Consider the following 19,544-nt stretch of genomic DNA (forward strand, 5'->3'; position numbering starts at 1 on the left):
CATTCTAGCCACAGTGCTACGTTCTGAAGTCTATAAAGGATAGAGCATATAAACTTGCCAACCTCCTGTTACAGATTGCTTGATTTGGCATTTAAAGACTGGGATTGGTCATTTGATGATGTTGATGGTGATGATGATGATGACGATGTTTTTGATTTCTGAAGAAATAAATGGGTAAATCCATGTAGTGCATGTGGTTTGCACTTGGACTTTCTTTCGTTCTCTCTCTTTTTTGGATAAGATATGTTTTAAAAGTAGTTTTCAGAAATATTTCTGTTCTAACCGGAATTTCTGTAGCAAGTGTAAAAGTAAAATGCTATGTTCAGATGCTTGTGTTCTCTCTCTCTCTCTCTCTCTCTCTCTCTCTCCCTCTCTCTCTCCCTCCCTCCCTCCCTCCCTCCCCCCCCCCTTTTTTTTGATGGGTTTTTTGAGACAAGGTTTCTCTGTGTTATCCTGGCTGTCCTGGAACTCACTCTAGACCAGGCTGGCCTCGAACTCAGAAAGATCCCCCTGCTTCTGCCTCTTGAGTCCTGGAATTAAAGGCCAGTGCCACCAGTGCCCAGCTATGTTCAGATTCTTTATTGGCTGTAGGTTTTTAATGTTATTGGAATTAAAATATTTTATCTTAGAAATTAAGCATGTAGAAGTAAGAAAACATATTCTGATAACTTTGATTTATTCCACACAAGCTGTATTCAGAGAATTAAAACTTAACATTTACGGTCTCAGACTAGTTTGTGAACATAGCATGTTTTCACCTCCTCTCTCATTCTTTCTCCTTCCTTTTTTCTAACTTGCAAGAATTAAAACCATAAATGCTTTTAAAGTCTGATACATGCAATGAATTAGCTCTTTCTGATTTGTCTTTGTGATGTGGTGAAACTTTAATGCTACCCTTGCTAAAAGAATGTGAGTGGCATGCTGTGTAAACTTCTGCCTTTTAAAGAAATGTAAAGCCACAGACTGTGGCCCACTTGGAATCCCAGCCCTTGGGGGTTGTGGGTGGGAGCAGAAAAATGGGAAGTTCAAGACCATTTTTCAGCTACATAGTGAATTTGAGGCCAGTTTAGGCTCTATGAGACCTTGTCTCAAAAAGAACACAGTAAGGGCTGGAGAGATGGCTCAGTGGTTGGGAGCACTGGCTGCTCTTCCAGAGGTCTTGAGTTCAAATCCCAGCAACCACATGGTGGCTCACAACCATCTGTGATGGGATCCGATGCCCTCTTCTGATGTGTCTGAAGACAGCTACAGTGTACTTATATATAATAAACAAATAAATCTTTAAAAAAAAAAAAAGAACACAGTAGGCATTGCAACATGTAAGGGTGTAGTTTCCACTCTGCAGGCTGAAGTATGAGATCCATACCAGTTCAGGCTGGATAGTGAGACCCTGCCAGAGGACAGAAAAGGAGATTGTGAAATGGTTTGCTTAGGAACAAGATTAAATGAAAGTTAAATATTAGGACTTTAAACCTTCATATAGAATAGACACATAAGTAATCTGTGTTAACTGAACATGTTGGAGGACATGTACTTACATCATGTAATACTGTAGCCTCTATATCCAGGCTTGTGTATGTCTTACGTATGTATACTATGGCATGTTTAATCCCCTCTTAGTTTCTTTGTTTGGTTTTGTGATAGGGAGGATGGAATCTGGGGCCTTGGGCTTGTTAGACAAATGTTCTGCCCCTGATCTGTACTCTAGTGGCTAGAGTCTAGCCCTTTCCTCCTATCTTACAGTCATGAAAAGGGTGCCTTGAGGTCTAAAGTATGTAAAGCCAGACTGTGAGTCCTATTTCAGCTATGTAGGGCAGCTACCTAGTTCAGCACTCCAAGACCCTGTTGTGTACCTTGTTAAGCCCTAATATTGCTGATTAACTGCACGGAATGTTTGTGGCCAGTATGGAACTTAGAAAGTCCACTTTTTATTTAGAAAAAAATGTATTGCATGTACCTAAAACTAAGTAATAGAATTGAATTTGTTAATGCATGAATTGGGTTTTAGAGGAAATAGAGTTTAATGATAAAAGTGAAATGTTCTCAGGGAATTTAACTGTCTCTTCAACTAACATTATTTCTTCTTCTTTTCTAGCTAACTGCCTTCTATGAAAGCAGTTATTGAAGGTGATCATATTCTTCCAGCCACAAGACTGAAATATGGTTTCTCAAAACTTAACTAAAAAGCTATATTTTACTGAGACACATACATACACCACATGCGCGTGCGTGCATGCTTGCACTCCCTTCCCCCCTGAAATAATTACAAATCATGGAGAGGTTTGTCTGGGCTACTTTGAAACAAGTTGAACAAACAATGGTTGGTGAGTAAAAAAAGTGTCCTACAATTCTCCCAGACTTGCTTCATAAAGCTCTTGGCAGTCACACTACATTGCACAGGATTGAGAAGAGTTTAAAGAAATCACATTTCAGCTTCAACAGAGGGTTTCACCAGCATATTAGTCAGAAGAATTTGGGAGTGAATCCCACTACAGTGATGCTGACTGCATCTTTAAGAAGTGACCATGATGTTGTGTTCATGTATGGTATGTATATACATATGAGTTGAGCCTCATATATATATACACATACACACATACACATAAACACATTGTACTGTAATACTGCAAGATTTTTTTAACTTACCGTTTTATTTTTTTATACACGTTAATCAGATATCATTATTTCAGTTGCAACTATGCACTTGTATAAAGCCATGATGTTGGAGTTTATATCCTTCACTCATGTACCTGATAAGGAGCTGCATGTTTGTGTAAACAATAACTGTAACAAGAAATTTGAAGTTAATTATTCCAGTTTTCTAATGCTTAAGATAGGCAACTTTACCCATTTTGAATGCCTTAATTTAATTTTTTCTCCCTCCAAATCTCAGCCCTTTTCTATATTTAACTAAAGAAAGAACAGTGTTTACCAGCTCATAGGATGCAGCTTGCTTTATGGGGAAAGAAGTGCACTATTTTACGTGTAATACTTATGTCAGTGTCAGACTATTTGATGTATGACGGTTTTTAATGTACTTGCTCATAGAAACAATAATGGATCATATTGAAACTAATGTGTGTGATGTACATCTGTTATTTTTTAATCCCTTTTTTCGCAGACTTCAGCTAGTCTGTGACTATGGAATATTTCCTGTGCTTTGAACTTGCTGGTTACCCTAGATGTGTTTTTATTTATGATAAAGACAATTTTTTTCACATTTTCATTCAAGATTCAAAAATTGTCTCAAATATAAAGAAAACTAACATGTTCTGTGTAGATATATTTTAAATATTTAAATGTGATTTTAAAGCAAACACCTGTGTATAGCAGTATTTCAGCTTTGATATCTGGAAAGAAGCAGCCTCAGAAGTACTTAATTTGATTTTCACTGTTAAATGCTGCTGAGGCTAGAGAACAGGTGGAACCTACCCTGCCATGCTGCTGGCCCAGGTAAGTGTGCTTGACTCCACAGCAGAGTGCAGCAGTGGGCAGCATCAGGCTCTGTACATACGCAGTGTTCAATGTGATATTGACATGTTTGCCTGATATTAGTGAAGCCAGTAGACATTTTTGATTGTTTTCTTCTGGGGTCACTGTAGAGATGCTGTAAAAAGTTCGATCCTCCTTATAGATGCTATTGTAGACATAGTGGCTGTTGCCCACTGATATACTAAATCCAATTCTGTGATCTTCAGATGGCACAGTTTGCATCTCTCATGCTGTCTGATTACATGTGCATGCCATTTCCCTGGAGGCAGCTGAACTCTGGTTTGGAACACAACTTGCTTCCTCCCTTCCCCTCCCTCCTTCCTTCCTTCAGGTTTAAAAATGAAAATATATAAAATTTATATAGAAGAACTATTTCCATTCATTAGAGTTGTTTAAAAGGAGACTGAATTAATATTTTATATAAAGATTTTGTTACTATGGGAGGTTCTATCCTATTCTGAGTTGGAGAGTATATATATATATTTTTAATAAACTTTATTAAGGTGACATAATGTCAAGTTTACACATGAATAATTGAAGTATTTGAGTAAAAAAGGCAAAAGTTTTAATTTTGGATGCTGTTCGTGTATATATGTATAAGAGTTTGGAGAATCATGGTGTGATACGACTGTACAAGGCAATTAATGTGAAGGATTCAGGGGAATAAAACATTCTGAGGGGTGAAAAAAATCTCTCCATGGAGCGTCTTCATATATGGTTTAATAGGGATTTATAAGGTCATTTGTCCAGCTGTCAGAATTCCAAGTAAAAACCACATGACCATAGAGAAGCATTTGCTTTCCTGCTCTCATTTGCATGCACGTCGGTGCATGTACCTGCCATTTTTTCCCCAACCCAACAATCATTACAAGAGCAACCTAATTTTGCCAGTTCCATTTTTCTTGAGGCCTCCAATCCTTCAAGATAAATGCGTACCAGCACAAATACTGCTTCCTTTGTTTAGTCCCCCAGAGCTGTAAATACTTGCACTTGGGACCTAAAAGACAGGGGATGCTGGGTTTCCTTGGTTGGATGCTATTCTTTTGCTTTGTGAAATAAAAAAGACAGAAGGAAAAGAAACTTAAGTACCAGTATTACTGTTGAAAATTAATGGAAAATAAATTTTAAGCATTAATTTTCAATAACATCTAAAAGCAAGATTTAAAAAAAAAAATCTGTGATCCCAAGGGAAGGCTGCTCTTTGTGGCCAGCCTTTGAGAGGCCATGGCCCTAGAGGGGCTTCCCTTAGTTCATGTGTAGATCCTAGTAAGACATGCTCGAGGCTGCCAAACCAACTGAAAAGGTCATACTGCTGCTATCAGGCTGGTGGATTGCAGGGTGAAGTAAGAGACTCAGACTCTAGTTAACCTTGTAGAGATGCTTTAAGCAGCATGTTGACCCCAGGGAAAGCAAGTAGCTTCCGAGCTTCTCAGGCCCTTGACTGCTACTGATTCTCTTTTTCTGTCTGAAGATGACTTCAGCTCCCCTGGCTCGTGGAGGTGCCACAGCCAATATTAAAGCACTTTGACAAGCACTGTGTGACAGTGCTGAGTGTTGTTCCCCGGGACCTCGCCTTGTTCCCTTCCCTGTGGTGACTTTTGTTTGAAACTGTAATAAGTTATAAACTGCATGATTTAGAGAGTCATCTTGAACCAGCTCCTTTCCCCAACACAAAAATCATCCCCTCTTATTTTTTATTTTGTTGCATCTTTGTAGTAATGTAATTGTATTTTTATGCCTGCTTTTTGTTTAAAAAATAAATAAAAGAAACTAAGATGTAAGCAATCTTTTCCTGTGAAGTAGTTGTGAAGTGCTGCAGCTTCTTAACCTGTCTCCTTAAAAGGTATGCTAACAGTAGATGGGGTGACATCAGCATAGTAAAATCACTTCTGCCCTAGTTCCTGGACAGGTTAGCTCTAGAGTCCGCCTCCGACTCACTGTGAGTATGCAGGCTTAAGCATCTGGTTCCAGGTGGGGAGGGGAGGGGACACAGAGTGCCTTTCTCTCTGAGAATAGGTGCCTTACCGGTAATCTATGGCTGCCTTTTGGTTCTGGGGTTGGGTATTCTGTAAATTGGAGATTCTATCTACCTGTTGGTTTGAAATACAATGACAGTGCCTGTTAGATAGCTACAGTAACTTAGAAGTTCCTTCCAAAAGTGGGGAAATGGCCAGTGGTGCAGATGCATGCTGGAAAAACACACTGAAGAAATGAGGGCAGAAAGATGAATCTGAGCCCAGCTTGGGCAACTAATGGGGAAGGCTTGTTTGTTTTGTTTTTTGTTTTTATTTAAAGGAATTGCTTGAAGTAGTGATAAAAGGCCCTGATTGAATATATCACTTGTTGGAGTAAAGACTACAGTTTATATTAAATTAATTAACAGGTTAATGGGCTGATTGTCAGTATCTGTGAGAAAAGATGAACTTGGGCTTTGTTTTCTGCCACTGGTTGAAATAGCCATAGAATGATTTATGTCTAGATGTAGTATTTCTCTCCTCCGGGTCCAGGTTTGCTGGGTTGCTAATAAGTTATACCTACCTAACTGAAAATTAATGACAACTTAAGATTCTGTGGAGTTCAACAAATTAAAGTTTATTAAATATGGAAAACTAAACATTTTCCAGCAAACATCGTTTACTTTCTTGCAGTATACCAGAATAATGACATTCACATAGAAGAAGAAACTAAGCTTTTAAAGATTGGATTTATAAAATATCAGAGGAAGTTCTGCAGACAACAATGTAGGATAGTCTTACTTTAGTATGAACAAAATCCCTAAGAATTGGGTAGGACTTCGCAATACTCTTTACTGTATATATACCTTCCAGTAGCTAAAACTAAGTTCTAGCAATAGGAATTGAGATGTAGCCCTTTAAAAAATGGTGGCATTGTGCTTAAATAGAGAGACTGCTGAGGCTTTCTGATCTAAACAGATAGGGCTCTATTTAGGAACTCCCTAAGGCACACTGTGTTGGAGAACTGCTTAGTATACACCTGTGCACACTTTGATAGCCCTGCTTGGATTGAGAGGATGTTATACTGCATTATGACATAACAAGGCCAAGCCCTAGAGTTAAACTGCGCAGGTGTGAACAGTTCCACTTCTGACTGAGCAGACCCCACTCCTTGTGGGAAGGCTGCTTAATATTCTGAAAGCCACAGTGTAGATGTAGCTGGCTCTTCAGAGAACTTAACCGTGATTTTAAGGGTGAAGGTGGTTTCTTGGGCAGGTTCCATCATTTGAATTGTCAAAGCCAGGTGTGGTGGCTCACTCTAGTCAAGCATTCCCAGTACTCAATGGAGGGTCACAGGTTGGAGGATAGCTTGGGCTATGTAGCGAGACTATCTTGTGGGGAAGGGAGGGGCAAAACTACACACAACCCAATCTAAACCCTCCCACAACCTAGGAGGGTAGGGGAAGGAAGTTGGCCTTTTTAAAACAAGTGTCTCTTTCCCTCCTTCCTTGACTTCTGTGTCTGAGTTTGCTGTGTAGCCCATACTACCACAGACTCCCCAGTGCTGGGATTATAGGTTTGTACTTCCATATTCAGCCAAGTGCTTTAACAAACCTGGTCTAAAGTCTCTGAAATGGTTGACTAGGAAACAATTTTAAAGGTAGCAATGAAAAGCAGTGGTGCATCCTCTGATTTGGTCATTTGAAGTCCACTGTGTGTAGAAAGAATACATCCATCATTCAGCTTTGGTGACAGACTTCCGGTAGTGAAGTACCGTTGCTGTTACCCATATATTTAAAGCCAACATGATCACAAAACGTAGAAGAACTGAAATAAATGAAAAGAAAGTTCTGACATTAAAAAAACTGGACAGTATACTGCTTTAATTAGGAGCCTATGTAAAGTTTTACCCCAACCCCAGACAAAACAATGAGATCATGAGAACATTGGTTCCAGACATATCTAGGAAAAGGACTTCCCTGTAGAAATGACCACCTGGGCACTCAGCCATACATCCTTAGTGTTACATTGAAGTAATAGGCTCTGGCCAAGAAATGCAACTGAGACCCCTTTGCTTACATCTTGAGGACACAGCTGTCTCAAAATGCTGCATTCTATGAAGACCATTCTAATAAAGTGGTGGGCCCTGCTCATGGATCTATGAGGGAGGCTGAGGGAGGAGGACTGCTTGAGGCCTGAGTGAAAAGCCAACCTGGGCAGCACAGCAAAGATTGCATCTCATGAGACAACGTCTGAGAAATCAGCCCAGTGTTAGTACATGTTGTATAATAAAGTACCTACTTAAAAATGGGACTGATAGATCATAAGAACAGTGGCCTAACTTGCCCTTTCCGACATGAAATCTGTGTTTGTTTTATGTCAGGACTCATTGACTCAAACTCTGTAGCTGAGGATGGCTTTAAACTCCTGATTCTCCTGCGTCTGCATCCCAAATGCTGGGATTAAAATTTTAGACACATAGATGATTGAATCCAGAGCTCCCTACGTGTAAGACAAGCTATTTTACCAAACATGCTACATACGTAAGGCGCAGTAGTACATTTTGGGTGTGGGTGTGGGTGTGGGTGTTTCTTTGTGTCTTGGAACTTTTATGTAACCAGGTTTGCCCTGAACTTACAGAAACCAGCCTGCCTCTGCCTCCCCAGCGTTGGGACTGCAGGTGTGCACCACCATACCCAACTGGCCACACTGATTTTAAAAGCTAGTCCCTCGGGAACAGTGGTGACAGATGAGAAACAGACAACAAACAGTGGGAGCATTCTTGGTCTTTTAAATATAGGCTTTTATGTGTAGGTTCTTTGCTGTTTAATTATGTCCTTTCTCTCCTGTGAACTCAAGTCCCACAGAACAACAAGGCCTATCTCCTGTTCGATCCTGTCACTAAAGTCAGAGCTTACAAAAGTACAACCCCCCAAACTGTTCTAAAGCTTCACTCTTCTAAAGCTTGCTTTCTCAACAAAAGGTCTAGTGCTGAGGAAATTTACCACTTACTGGATAGGTTTCTATCTTTTCACTTTCCAAAGATGGTGTTGAGGTTAGCTAAGGGGTTAATTAGTTCCAGCCAGAGTATTTTCTTAGTTTCCTTGGATGTGTGTGCTCACTGATTTAAAGCAGTTAGAGGTGTCTTTCTGCTCAAGGCATGTCTTATTCTTGCCTCTCTGGTTCCTGCCAACCTTCCCTCCTCTCCCTCCGTCTCCCAGCTCCCTGCTCCCGGTGTCCTGAACTACTTGGTATGGCCAGTGCTGGTTGTGTTTGGTGTTACTCCTCTTACTTAGCCTTTAAGACCTTGCTCCTCTGCAGACTCTGCTCCCAGCTCCCCCACTGCTCTGTCTCCGGCGTCTCTCATTTTTGGTCGAGAGATTAGCTGGCCTGGCTCTTTTGCCTCAGCACCTTAAGCGTATGGGACTACAAAGTGCATGCCACCATATCTGTGCCCTGCTCTGAAAACCCATTTCACAGCACAGTTCATCAGCTAATTGTGGGATGGACTCCTGTCCAACTTCCTTGTTGAGGTAGAAACTCCAGGATGAGAATTGACTCCCTTGGATATGTTCCTCCCCGAGGACTGCAAGGAGCAGGTGCTTACTGGAGACACCCACCACTGATGTATGGTGGCTACATGTGTGTTATTTTGTCTTTGGAATCTGTAGCCCAATTCAGCCAAATGAATCTGTTAAGCCTTATGGTGGATCCCATGTGGAGACCTAAGTCTCACCAAAAAATGCATATAGGAAGTCGGGTTTTTACTTACTTGTCAGGTCATTAGTGGTCATTAAAGTTGTTATTATTCTTGCTGTAAAAGAAAATTCACAGCAAATAAATAACTTGATTCTCACACATTTTGATATTTCTATTTAGTTCATGCCTTTCTGTTTTACTATAACAGTATTAACTTCTTTAATGACATTGATGGGACCCTTATTAATACTGAATTGTGTAACCATCTAATGACATGCTGTGCACCCTGACCCAGTCCTGAAGAAGCTGCTCACAAAAGCAGAGGTGATTTGTAACAGCTCAGCACTGCCAGGAAGAGTTCCAATATCTCCATATGCCCACCCTAAGAAAAGAAAAAAACCCTTAAAAGTCTGATTTGCATATTGAGCTCCCAGGCACTTTAGCTGAAGAAGGCTTCGTGTGTGTGTGTGTGTGTGTGTGTGTGTGTGTGTCTGTCTGTCTGTCTGTCTGTCTGTCTGTCTTTGTGTGTATGTATGCATGTATGTATGTATGTATGTGTGTGTGTGTGTGTGTACACACATGTGCATGCACACATATTACGAAGATATAGGTAGATAGATTGGAGAGATGGCTCATTGGTTAAAAGTACTGACTTTTCCAGAGAACCTGAGTTCAATTCCCAGCACCCACATAGGGGTATATAACCCTAGTCCCAGAGAATCTGACTCCCTCTTGTGGCCCGAGAGGGCATCAGGTATGTATGTGGTGCACATACATAAATTTAGGCAAAACACCAATATACGTAAAAATTTTTAAATGTTTTAAAAACTATACGTTTTGAGATAGGGCCTTACTGTACCACTGGCTGGTCTTGAACTCCTGGAGACCCACCTGCCTCTGCTTCCTGAGTACTGTGATTAAAGGTATGCACTACCATGCTTGGCAAAAGTTCTTTTAAGCATTAAACTCCACCTCATTTTTCATAGTAAGACAACTAAGGCTTAGAGCAAACAAGCTCTTCCTGTCTAACCAGTGTTTTGTGGGTTTTGTTGTTGTTGTTCAGTTCCTTTCTCCATTAACAACCCTCTGTAGTGAACAGGACTCTGGGTAACAGTTGAAGCCAGTACTCAGCTGTAGTCTGCACTACACCCCCTTGTACACAAAGGTACCCTTAGCAGGTTCTGTTGAATAGTTAATATCAAAAATATTAGTGTGAAAAAAGACCTCAGTCAGTTAATACCAGAAAGATACTGACATTGATGAAACCCAGTCCCTAGAGAGTGGTTATCTTACTTGCACAGGTGTAGGCGGAGAGGCCCCATGTCAGTGCACTCACAGCTCCCGAATCTTGTGCCTTCCACAAATACTGGAGCTGGGCAAACTTACTGGCTGCACTAATGACTGTGCATAAGTTCTATTGTGGATAAAATGAGAGAGTTAGGAACCTAAAAAGATGACTGGGTATAGTGCTTTGCTTATTTTTTTTTTCTTTTCTTTTTTTCGGAGCTGGGGACCGAACCCAGGGCCTTGTGCTTGCTAGGCAAGCACTCTACCACTGAGCTAGATCCCCAACCCGCTTTGCTTATTTTTTATCAATTATTTTTACTTGTTATTCTCTAGAGAGGGGACACAACTCATGGGGGCCAGTTTTCCTCCCACCACGTGATCCTGGGGATTGAACTCAGGTTGTCAGGCTTGGCAGTAAGCACCTTTAACCACTGAGTCATCAGCCCAGATACAGTGCTTTCTAAGCCAGATTTTCAAGTCTGCCATCTCTAACCTGCTAAGGTTTGAAACCTCAGTTTGGTGAAGAATGATTCTTGGCTACCTCTGTGGTAGGGAATGAATTGGCCAGAGCTAACAGAAGGACCACAGACCTGACTGCAGACTCGTCTGTCCCCTACTCTCCTGAGAATAGAGGTGGTATATCCTGGGATAGCATTTAACTGACCAACTTGCAAACTAGCCACAGGAGCCTTGTGTCTCTTTCCCATCCCAAGTGCCCTGTCTCCTGTTACCTCTCAGAAAAGAAAGCCTTGCAAATTGGCTATCAACCCATCAGGCCCCATCTCCACTGCAGCATCTAGGCTCAGACTGTCCAGAGGAAGGCCACTGCAGTCACCCAGACTGAGCAGCATGGCAGGAGCAACATTCAAGAAGTCAGGGAAATGAAGCAGAATAGATTAGGAAGGGCCACAGAAAGTGATGTGTTTGAAAGCCAGGCAGGCCAGAGAACCAAGGGAATAGTAGAAACCTTGATCTATAGTGAAAGTTTGAGGATGGTGTGTGCAAAGTGGGCTGGGATTGGCTTTCATATGAATGGCAGTCCCAGGGCCTTTGACAGGCTCTGGAGGATAGTACCTGCTTTGCTTCCTGCTGGGACAATATCACCTATATGGCTGGCTTCCATAGGTCCCTGAAGGTGAGACAGGGAAGAACCATGGAGCGGGGAGTGTTGGGGGGGGGTGTTTGGGCAGATGATGGGGCAGTGCCACTGCCAAGCCTAAACAGACAAAAGTTACACTGGGAACTGGGCACAGGTGCCTTTAAGAAAGGGAAGCCTGTGGGGGAGAAGGCTCTTGAGAAATTGGGGTAGTGAATACAGCAAGGGAAGAGGGCCAGGCCAGATCAGTGTGGTGGTTAGGGTCCAAAAAGAAAGAGACACCCAAAGTGGGTTACAATGTGGCCATGTCCAAATGGACAAGCTACTTTTGAGTGTTTACTTGTCATGACAAAGCCAACTTTGAGATCAAGGGGCATATGCAAATGGGCCGTAAGAGAACCTTGGTAGTGCCAACACACACTCAAGGGATAGCATTATGTTTTCTCAAAAAACAGTCCAGTGCAGGCAAGGGACTGGGAAGAAGCAGAAAGAGAATAAACTGCACGTGGCCATGTAAAGTACCAGTCCCCAATTCTTCCAGGGAGCAGGCACACAGTAAATGCTTGTACAGGGACTGAAGGAGAAGTCAGAGCAGGGGAAATGGGAAAGTTAATCCTTTAAAAATTAAGCTGCCAGGATGGCAAGATGGCTCAGTGGGTGGGGAAGATTGCTGTGGGCCTGATGACCTAAGTTCACTCCCTGAAATCCACAAGGTAGAAGGAGATGACTTCTGCAAATGTCTACATACATCCCCATATCATCATCATGCATGCATCGCATCTCAGGTTGAGAACTGTAAGCACCCTCGTTTACTTACTGGCCAAGGTCACCTGATAATGGCTTTAATGAGACCAGGCCAGTTGGAGGGGCCACAGCAAAACTTGAAGGAAGTTATGGCCATTTTATTGAGAGCAATCAGACTTTTTATACCTCTATCAGAAACAATATATTGCATTTGCCAGAATCAGTACAGTTGTAGTTGCCAGGATACAATGACATTTGCAAACTATATAGGATAAACAAGATTGATGAGAGATTAATGTCCAAGATCAATTGTCTTCTCAAGTTTCCATGCTTCCTTGACTACTAAGGGGTCATAGAGAGAAACAAATCATCCTGAATGCTTTCACTGCCCAAGGGAGGGTGCTGGTCTCAGGAACTAGAAGGCATATGATGTCCTGAAGCCATGGACTCTAACCCGAAAAACCTATGATGCATGCCTCTAAAGGCTGCTAGGTCAAGCCAACTCCATGGTTCCCTGTGAGAACCACTGCTCTGAAGTGATGTAGGGGCAGAGAGAAGGTATCTGTTTTTTCAGTTTGTTAATGGCACCACTCACCATGGCCAAGTCGATGATCCATTTCTGCAGGCTGAGGATGAACCAAGAAGACACAAATCTGGTCAAATGCTAAGGGACACAGCAGTGTCACTGGTAGATCCATCCACCCCTCCCATCTTGTCCTTCACAGAACAAGCCAGACCACAGAGGGTGACACAGAAGGCAAGGTAGAGTGGGGGACTGTTATGCTGGACAGTGTGTAGTTTGAGAAATATTCAAGGGGTTGAACATGAACATCTGCTCTGAGTTAAAAGAACAGAAGAAAATTATGGAAGAAAACAGACCTGTGTTCATACACTGTAATCTGGGATTGGGAATATTCATCAGTGGGCTTTCTTTCCTTTTAATAAATCATTTTGTTTTATGTATGCTGGTGTTTTGCCTACATGTTTGTGTGAGAGTGCTGGATCCCCTGGAATTGGAGTTATAGGTAGTTGAGAGTTGCTATGTGAGTGCTAGAAAGTGAACCTGGGTCATTTGAAAGAGCAGCCAGTGCTCTTAACCACAGAGCCATGTCTCCAGCCTTCCCTGTCTGCCAGAGATGGAGACATCTCTAAGGCATTGTCAAAATTAATCACTTAGAAAAAAGATCCAGCCTTGCAAAGGAGAGGTGTTCTGCAAAACTGTAGTGCTATGTGTGAACTTTTTACTGAATCGTCACTCCTTTCCCACTAAGTGTTGTAAAAGCACACTAGTTGGGGTGTGCGATGGTAGGTATGGAGAAACCACTTTCCATCTGACCTGCTCAGGAAGCTCAGTGACTATATGAAACAAAGGAACCCAACCAGAGCAAAAAGATCAAGCTATAAGGGCTGAGGAGAGGGGAGCAATTGGGAGGGCATGGTCCGAGTAGCAGTGGCTGGGAAGAACTAGTCACTTCCTGCTACTTTGCCTTGGGTTTTCTTCCTCGCCTTGTCCACCTCTCACATGCTATCATATCAGCATACAGAAGGAAGCCAAAGGTGACTAAAAACAATGGCCACATTAAGTAGGTAAAGGGATTACACTAAAGATGGTCTATGCCAAGATGGCCAGCATCCAGCTGTGCTAAACTCTTATTAAAGCATTCTCTATGCAAAGTGTAGTGGCACAAAGCCTGTAATCCTAGCGTTTAAGAGGTGGAGACTGAAAGATCAGGAGTCCTCAGCTATACCGGGAGATGAAGGCAATGTCCCCTTGAAACTGACCTCAGAGCAGAAGTGGATTACAGTGTGCTCTCCCTCTTTCTATGGAGGGAGGGGAATCTTAACCAGGGGTCTAGTAGCAATTGAGACAGTTTCTGGTCAAGACTTGCCCAATCCCTTGGGCCTGTCATTGTCAAACGGGTGTGTGGCCATGTCATGGAGCAGCAGGATTAATTGACTGCCACTACCATGAGAACACTTTCTTGGCCTTTTAAAGAGTAAGAAATTCAAGAAAAGTGAACAAAATATGAAATGAGCTGACATGAAATCTCACCCTTTGCAAAGAAGATTCCACTGAGTGGTACAGTCTGATCGTTGGCCATTCTGCACTGTAAGCCTCCAAACCAACACAGCCACCCAGATGACAAGGCTCGGCCTCTAAATTACAGTTTTGCATAAATGTGTGATCAGTGGAACCCATCCAGCCCACGCTTAACTCACTGAGAGGCACCTGCCAGGTGCATCCTGCATGAGACTTGGTTCCAGGCACACTGGTGTTATTAATCCCCTGGGGACATGCTCTCAGAAGGAAGGAGTGCCCAAGATGAGCACAGGTGGAGCTTGTTGCTCTTAACAGGGCGGCTGCACATTTCTCATGTTCATCCGGGAAACAGCAAGTCTACACCCCACTGGGTCTTGGAGAGCAATGGGGCATCCTGTTATGGGGATCTCTGGCAGCAACTGTACTAACCTAAGATCTATGTCAAGACTTGCATTTGTGATTCTTTCTCGGTGCTGAGGACAGAATCCAGAGCCTCTTGTATGCCACAACTGAGCCCCCTTCCTTAGCGCCTCCATCTCTTATCTGCAGCTCATATGCAGGAAGGATACACAGCCATGTACGGCAAGGCTTGCTTCACGTTCCCATTGAAATGAAAGACGAAGAGCAGGAGGACAATGTCTGAAAGAAGAGGCTCTGTGAGGTGGGCAGGGTAGCAGGTGGGAAGGCTGGGGAGCTAGAGAACAAGTTACCTTGTACGATGAGAATGGGGTATTCCAGGTAGGTGAGCAGTGGGTTCCCATAGTAATGTTGATAACGAAGGAAGACCAGGAACCTGCAGACAGGAAATGCATATATTCACAGACCACCCTGTGCCCGACCCTCCAGACCCCAGACTCTGGCACATTTTCCCAACACTAGCCTATGTGGTCTTCATCATAAGTGTGATTGACTTGAGGATAGACCTTTGGGAATATTGCCAGAGACATATGGCGTATCCAATAGTTCTTGAGGGTCAGCCAAACACCTTCAGGGTTAACTACACCGCCTTCTACATCATAGCAATCGCTTGAGGAAACTAAGGGTCAAAAAGACAAGGCCATGTAAGAACCCAAGGGTAAGAGTCTCACCAGGAGATGTTGCCCTAGTTTTAGCTGTTATGCTTTTAGGGGGACACTAGGGATGGTGCGTAAGTTCTCTGTTTTTAAGGTTTCTCTAAAACAATTGTCAACCAGGCATGGAGTCTCAGGTGTCATTAAAGTACACTTTGGCCAAGATCCAATTCCCTCAAATCATGATTTTAGAGTTTGAGCTCTCAGATTGAAATCTAAGGAGGGCTTATGTCCCCAAGGCATAGTCCCTGCAGTATGCACACTGTGTTCTTCCCGATGCCTCAGAGATCATCTGGCTGGTGAGGGGCAGGCAGACAGGCAAGCAAGGCCCAGAAGGGAAGCAGAATTGTAGTGACCATCCTAGCCATGCAGGGAGGAGGTGGGAAGGGAACGGAAAAAAGGGAGGAGTCAGAATGTAGACCGCCAGGATCCGGCTAGGTTGCCCCTCCTATTCCTATTGTTCCTACCTCAGGATTAAAACAGCTCTAACCTAAAGCTGTTTGAGGATTAAAAAAAGAATGCGTGTGGGGGCCCCAGAAGGACCTTCAGAAAGTTCTCACGCACCAGGAGCCATTGTAGTAAACTCCTGGCAGAAGTAGGGATAAATAACTATTGGATTTCAGTGGTGGAGCATACTGGTCTTCTGGCCACAGAGCTGGTCTTAACCCTGCCAAACATAATTACAGAAGTCTTAGCTGCTCGCCCACTGCCTCGAAGGGAGGAAGGGAGGCCTTTGGGAGTTCCAGGAAAGAGCCTACTTGATCTACACCCACGACCGACTATGAGACCCTTCCGCATCCTGGGGAACATTCCATGGCCAGAGCTGTTTTCTACTGGGGTCGGCTGTTGGATCTGAGACCATCCCTAGTTGAGTTTAAAACCAGGCAGCAAAGAGGGAGCTACAGTCAGAGTAAGAGATGTTGGATTTGGCGCTCTGGAGCTTTCTATTCAGTCCTGCACCCTGAAACCTCAGCTTCAGATGTCCATGAAGAACTTAGCAAGCCAGAGGCCAAATAGCTCTCCTGACTTCCGCATCCTCTGCCCCAGCCATTTTGCATCCTTCATTCTGCCTTTTGCCTTACCTCTTACCCTGACAGTCTCTCCCTTCTCTGAAATGCACATACTCTCGTTCTATGGAGCCAATGGATCAGAGCCCCGCCTAGCATCAAGCGTCCCTGGAAAGGTACACTTTGAAGCACCGCACCCCCTCCCCAATTCTATCAGATAGGCGTGTCCCACTGAATGAACACAAGACTGCGGGGTGCGACTGGTGTCAAACCGTGAAGTTTGGTGCAAGAGGCTGGTGCAAGATCGTGGGACTTAGGAACGTGTTTGCCGTTTGTTTTTCCCAACCAGGGTTTTACAACTTTGCCCCTTACTCTTAACTACTTAGTCAAGGTTACCGAGAACTCCTGCAGCAGTCTCAGCCCATCCCTACGTGTTGGACTCCCAACACAATTTTCAAGTTCTCCTTTTCCTTCCCACATGGAATCACCAAATCTTGTAACTCAAATAGCCTAACACTTAGGAGACTCAAGGCAGGAAAAAAATGTGGATGGTGCTGGGTGAGGTTAGGGATGGCAAGAGACTGAAGGTGCAAATGGTTTTGCTCGCGGCAAATCACATCTGTCAAATAATTGTTTTTAACATCTGGAAATATGTTAAGTATCTGGATAACACTTTGAGAGATACTTTAGTGTTGGTGTAAGTCAGAGAGAGAGAGAGAGAGAGAGAGAGAGAGAGAGAGAGAGAGAGAGAGAGAGGCTTTTCTTTTCTGAATCTATAAAATGGGCGTGCTCAGGCAAATCCTGGAATTTGGGAAGAAGCAGGGGAGGTGGGTGGGAGCGCCCAGTTAAGTACCTCCTAGCCCCGAGCCCCCCAAATTAACCCTTGGTTTCCCGGACTCCCAATTCCTTGCAGGCCTCCTGGGACCTTACCCGGCCAGCTCCAAAAGTAAACTAGGGAGGCTGATCCCTCGTGCGCTGCGCGCCGCCAGCTGCGCGTAGATCTGCGGCAGTTTGAGTGCGGCGCACACGCCCAGCGTGCTCCAGTTGCAGAACCATAGCAGCCCGGCCTCCATTCTGCAGTCACGGGCGTGCTAGGCCAGGGGGCTTCGGGATCTTATAGGTTATAACCTGAGGCTCAAAATCCAAAGAGTCCTTCCGCCTTCCCGCCGGCCAGGCCCCGCCTCGACCACGCCCCGAGCTGCTGTACTGCGAGTGCGCTCCGCCGGGAGTTTGCTCTGCTTAGGATGCTCCCTACCCCTTGCCAGTTCCGCTCCCGTGCGCCCCGCCCCGAGTCTGCTCCGCTCCGGGCGCGCCGGGAGTCGGCTTGGCTCGTGATGCTCCCTGCCGGGCGTCTGCTCTGCTCTGGGTGTGCACTGCCCTGGGTCTGCTCCGCTCCCGGTCCTCCGGGCACCCAGGGCGGTGGTTCTGCCCTGCCCTGCCAGACACTGCCAATTGCTGATTCATTTTCCGGGTTCCACCCAAGGGTGCTCCTCTTAGCGGAATGGAAACGCCAAGCAGACTAGCCTCCTCGGGGGTTGGGTGGGCCCAGGGCCTTACCCCTGAGACATTCTGTTGAGGTTTTCCACTCTCTACAAGTTATCTTTTTTCTCTAGAGATTAAAACTTTCAAAGCCCTTGATCTAACCTCGTCAGCATCCTTCCAGTCTTACGGGCCTGGAAAAGCCTGAGGACTGGGTGAGTCCTCTGAAACCCAGCCACAAGGCACTAGCTTTCTACTTGTGGGAGGCTAATCTCAGTGAGTTTGCTCCCTATTCCCGGAGGCACACGTTTTCCTGTTTTTTTTTTTTTTTTGTTGTTTTGTTTTGTTTTTTTTTTTTTTTTTTTTGAGACATGGTCTCATGAAAACGCAAACGCAGACTGGCCTTGAACTAAGTCTCAGTCTCTCTCTCTCTCTCTCTCTCTCTCTCTCTCTCTCTCTCTCTCTCTCTCTCTCTCTGTGAGTGTGTGTGTGTGTGAAGCCTAAGCAGGCCTTCAACTTCGGATCCCCCCCCCCATTCCCCGCTTCCCAAGCGCTAAGATTTCAAGTGTGTGTCACTGCACCAGGCCATTTACTGTGTGGTTTGAGACACGGTCACGTGACCCACGTTGGCTTTGAACTACTGATTTCCCCACCGTCTTTTGGCAAATGCTGGGATTATAAACTTCTTCCGTCGTACCCTCTGAGAACTCTCTCTTTCTAACTTTCTTTCTTCTTTTACTTTTTGTTTTTTGTTGTTGTCATATGCACAAGCGAGTGAGTGCTTGCGTAAGCCAATGGACAACCGCAAATGTCACTCCTGACTGTCCACCCCTTTTAAAGTGGGTTCTGGGGATCTAATTCAGGTCCTCAAAAGAATTTTTGATGACTATTGATAAGGGGATGTCGTGGTACTGTTTCCCTCTGGTTGGATCTGCACTCTCTGGAATGAGGGCGACTGTGATCACTGGCTGGGGACTTCAGGGCCCACTAGCATGCCCTGGAGAGTGGGGGTGGTGGTGGGGCATTATAAGGTCCCTCTCCTCTGCAGTGTTTATAAACTGTAAACAGTAGCTTTTCCCTGAGTTGCATGGGGGGAGGGAGGCTGACAGCCTGTCTGCAGTCAGTGGTGCAGTTTTTATGAGTCATCTCACCCATGCCGGGTGATAGAGGTGCCTGTATCACTTACAGTCCAGTGAACAATCCCAATAAAGTCATCGTTTAACCAAAGCTGCACTTGGATGGGATTGATTCTTTGGTCTGTTGCAGCACTACCTGGGGAGAGTTGGCACCTCTGTATATTTCCTCAGGAGAACAACACAACGGGGAGAAAACCTTGACACCCTTTAGGCACAAGATTGGAACAGGGGGTCATTTTCCCCACCTCTGGAGATCACTAAGTTATGAGGCAGAACACACACACACACACACACACACACACACACACACACACACACACACACACACTCATGCTCCTGGTTGCATGCAGTCTGTGCTGATTCCGTGCTGTAAACCAGCACACCTTCCTTCTCGCCTCCAGTCCTTACCCAGTGCGCACACACACACACTTGAACCCATATTTTAGCTATGTTGCACATCAGCAGACAATTCTGCTTCTAAGAAAAGTAGACAAGAATGGAGATCCCAGCCAGCCAGCTCTGCTCCAAGTTACTCCAT

The 19,544-nt window shown here is 44.3% G+C and overlaps 2 protein-coding genes across 7 annotated transcripts in view; one reads left to right on the forward strand and one right to left on the reverse strand.

Annotated features, from left to right (window-relative positions):
* Rock2 (Rho-associated coiled-coil containing protein kinase 2) overlaps window positions 1–5,291 on the forward strand; it is a 94,951-nt gene extending 89,660 nt beyond the window's left edge. For 2 of the 3 annotated variants that reach the window (XM_006239909.5, XM_039111810.2), the window contains 2 exons: window positions 75–174; window positions 2,096–5,273. In XM_006239909.5, the coding sequence (XP_006239971.1) occupies window positions 75–162 (88 nt within the window). In that variant the 3' untranslated portion in view covers window positions 163–174; window positions 2,096–5,273. Of the gene's footprint in view, window positions 1–74; window positions 175–2,095 lie in introns of all 3 variants that reach the window. The other variant, NM_013022.2, reaches the window with a different exon arrangement.
* Window positions 5,292–6,058: 767 nt separating this feature from the next.
* On the reverse strand, window positions 6,059–17,811 carry Slc66a3 (solute carrier family 66 member 3). Of its 4 annotated transcripts, NM_001034952.1 has the most exons (7): window positions 17,322–17,635; window positions 15,025–15,107; window positions 14,884–14,953; window positions 12,869–12,926; window positions 10,440–10,560; window positions 9,220–9,261; window positions 6,059–7,274 (listed from the first exon to the last, which is right to left on the reverse strand). In NM_001034952.1, the coding sequence occupies exons 1-7, from the start codon at window positions 17,462–17,464 to the stop codon at window positions 7,183–7,185; spliced, it is 609 nt and encodes a 202-aa protein (NP_001030124.1). In that variant the 5' UTR covers window positions 17,465–17,635; the 3' UTR covers window positions 6,059–7,182. The 4 variants fall into 4 exon arrangements, with proteins under 4 accessions (NP_001030124.1, XP_038967877.1, XP_008762809.1 ...); XM_008764587.4 differs by lacking the exon at window positions 10,440–10,560 and having other exon boundaries at window positions 7,191–7,274; window positions 17,322–17,805; XM_039111947.2 differs by lacking the exons at window positions 6,059–7,274; window positions 9,220–9,261 and adding an exon at window positions 9,298–9,528 and having other exon boundaries at window positions 17,322–17,811.
* Between the last annotated feature and the right edge of the window lie 1,733 nt (window positions 17,812–19,544).

This window comes from Rattus norvegicus, chromosome 6 (assembly GCF_036323735.1).
Source record: "Rattus norvegicus strain BN/NHsdMcwi chromosome 6, GRCr8, whole genome shotgun sequence".
Lineage (NCBI taxonomy): Eukaryota > Metazoa > Chordata > Mammalia > Rodentia > Muridae > Rattus > Rattus norvegicus.

Coding starts and splice junctions, on each gene's coding strand:
- Slc66a3 (NM_001034952.1), bottom strand. CDS start 17,464: ATGGAGGCCGGGCTGCTATGGTTCTGCAACTGGAGCACGCTGGGCGTG. Junction 15,108..17,321: donor TTACTTTTGGAGCTGGCCGG/GTAAGGTCCCAG, acceptor TCCTGTCTGCAG/GTTCCTGGTCTTCCTTCGTT. Junction 7,275..9,219: donor GACCACTAATGACCTGACAA/GTAAGTAAAAAC, acceptor CATTTATTTCAG/TTCTTCTACGTTTTGTGATC.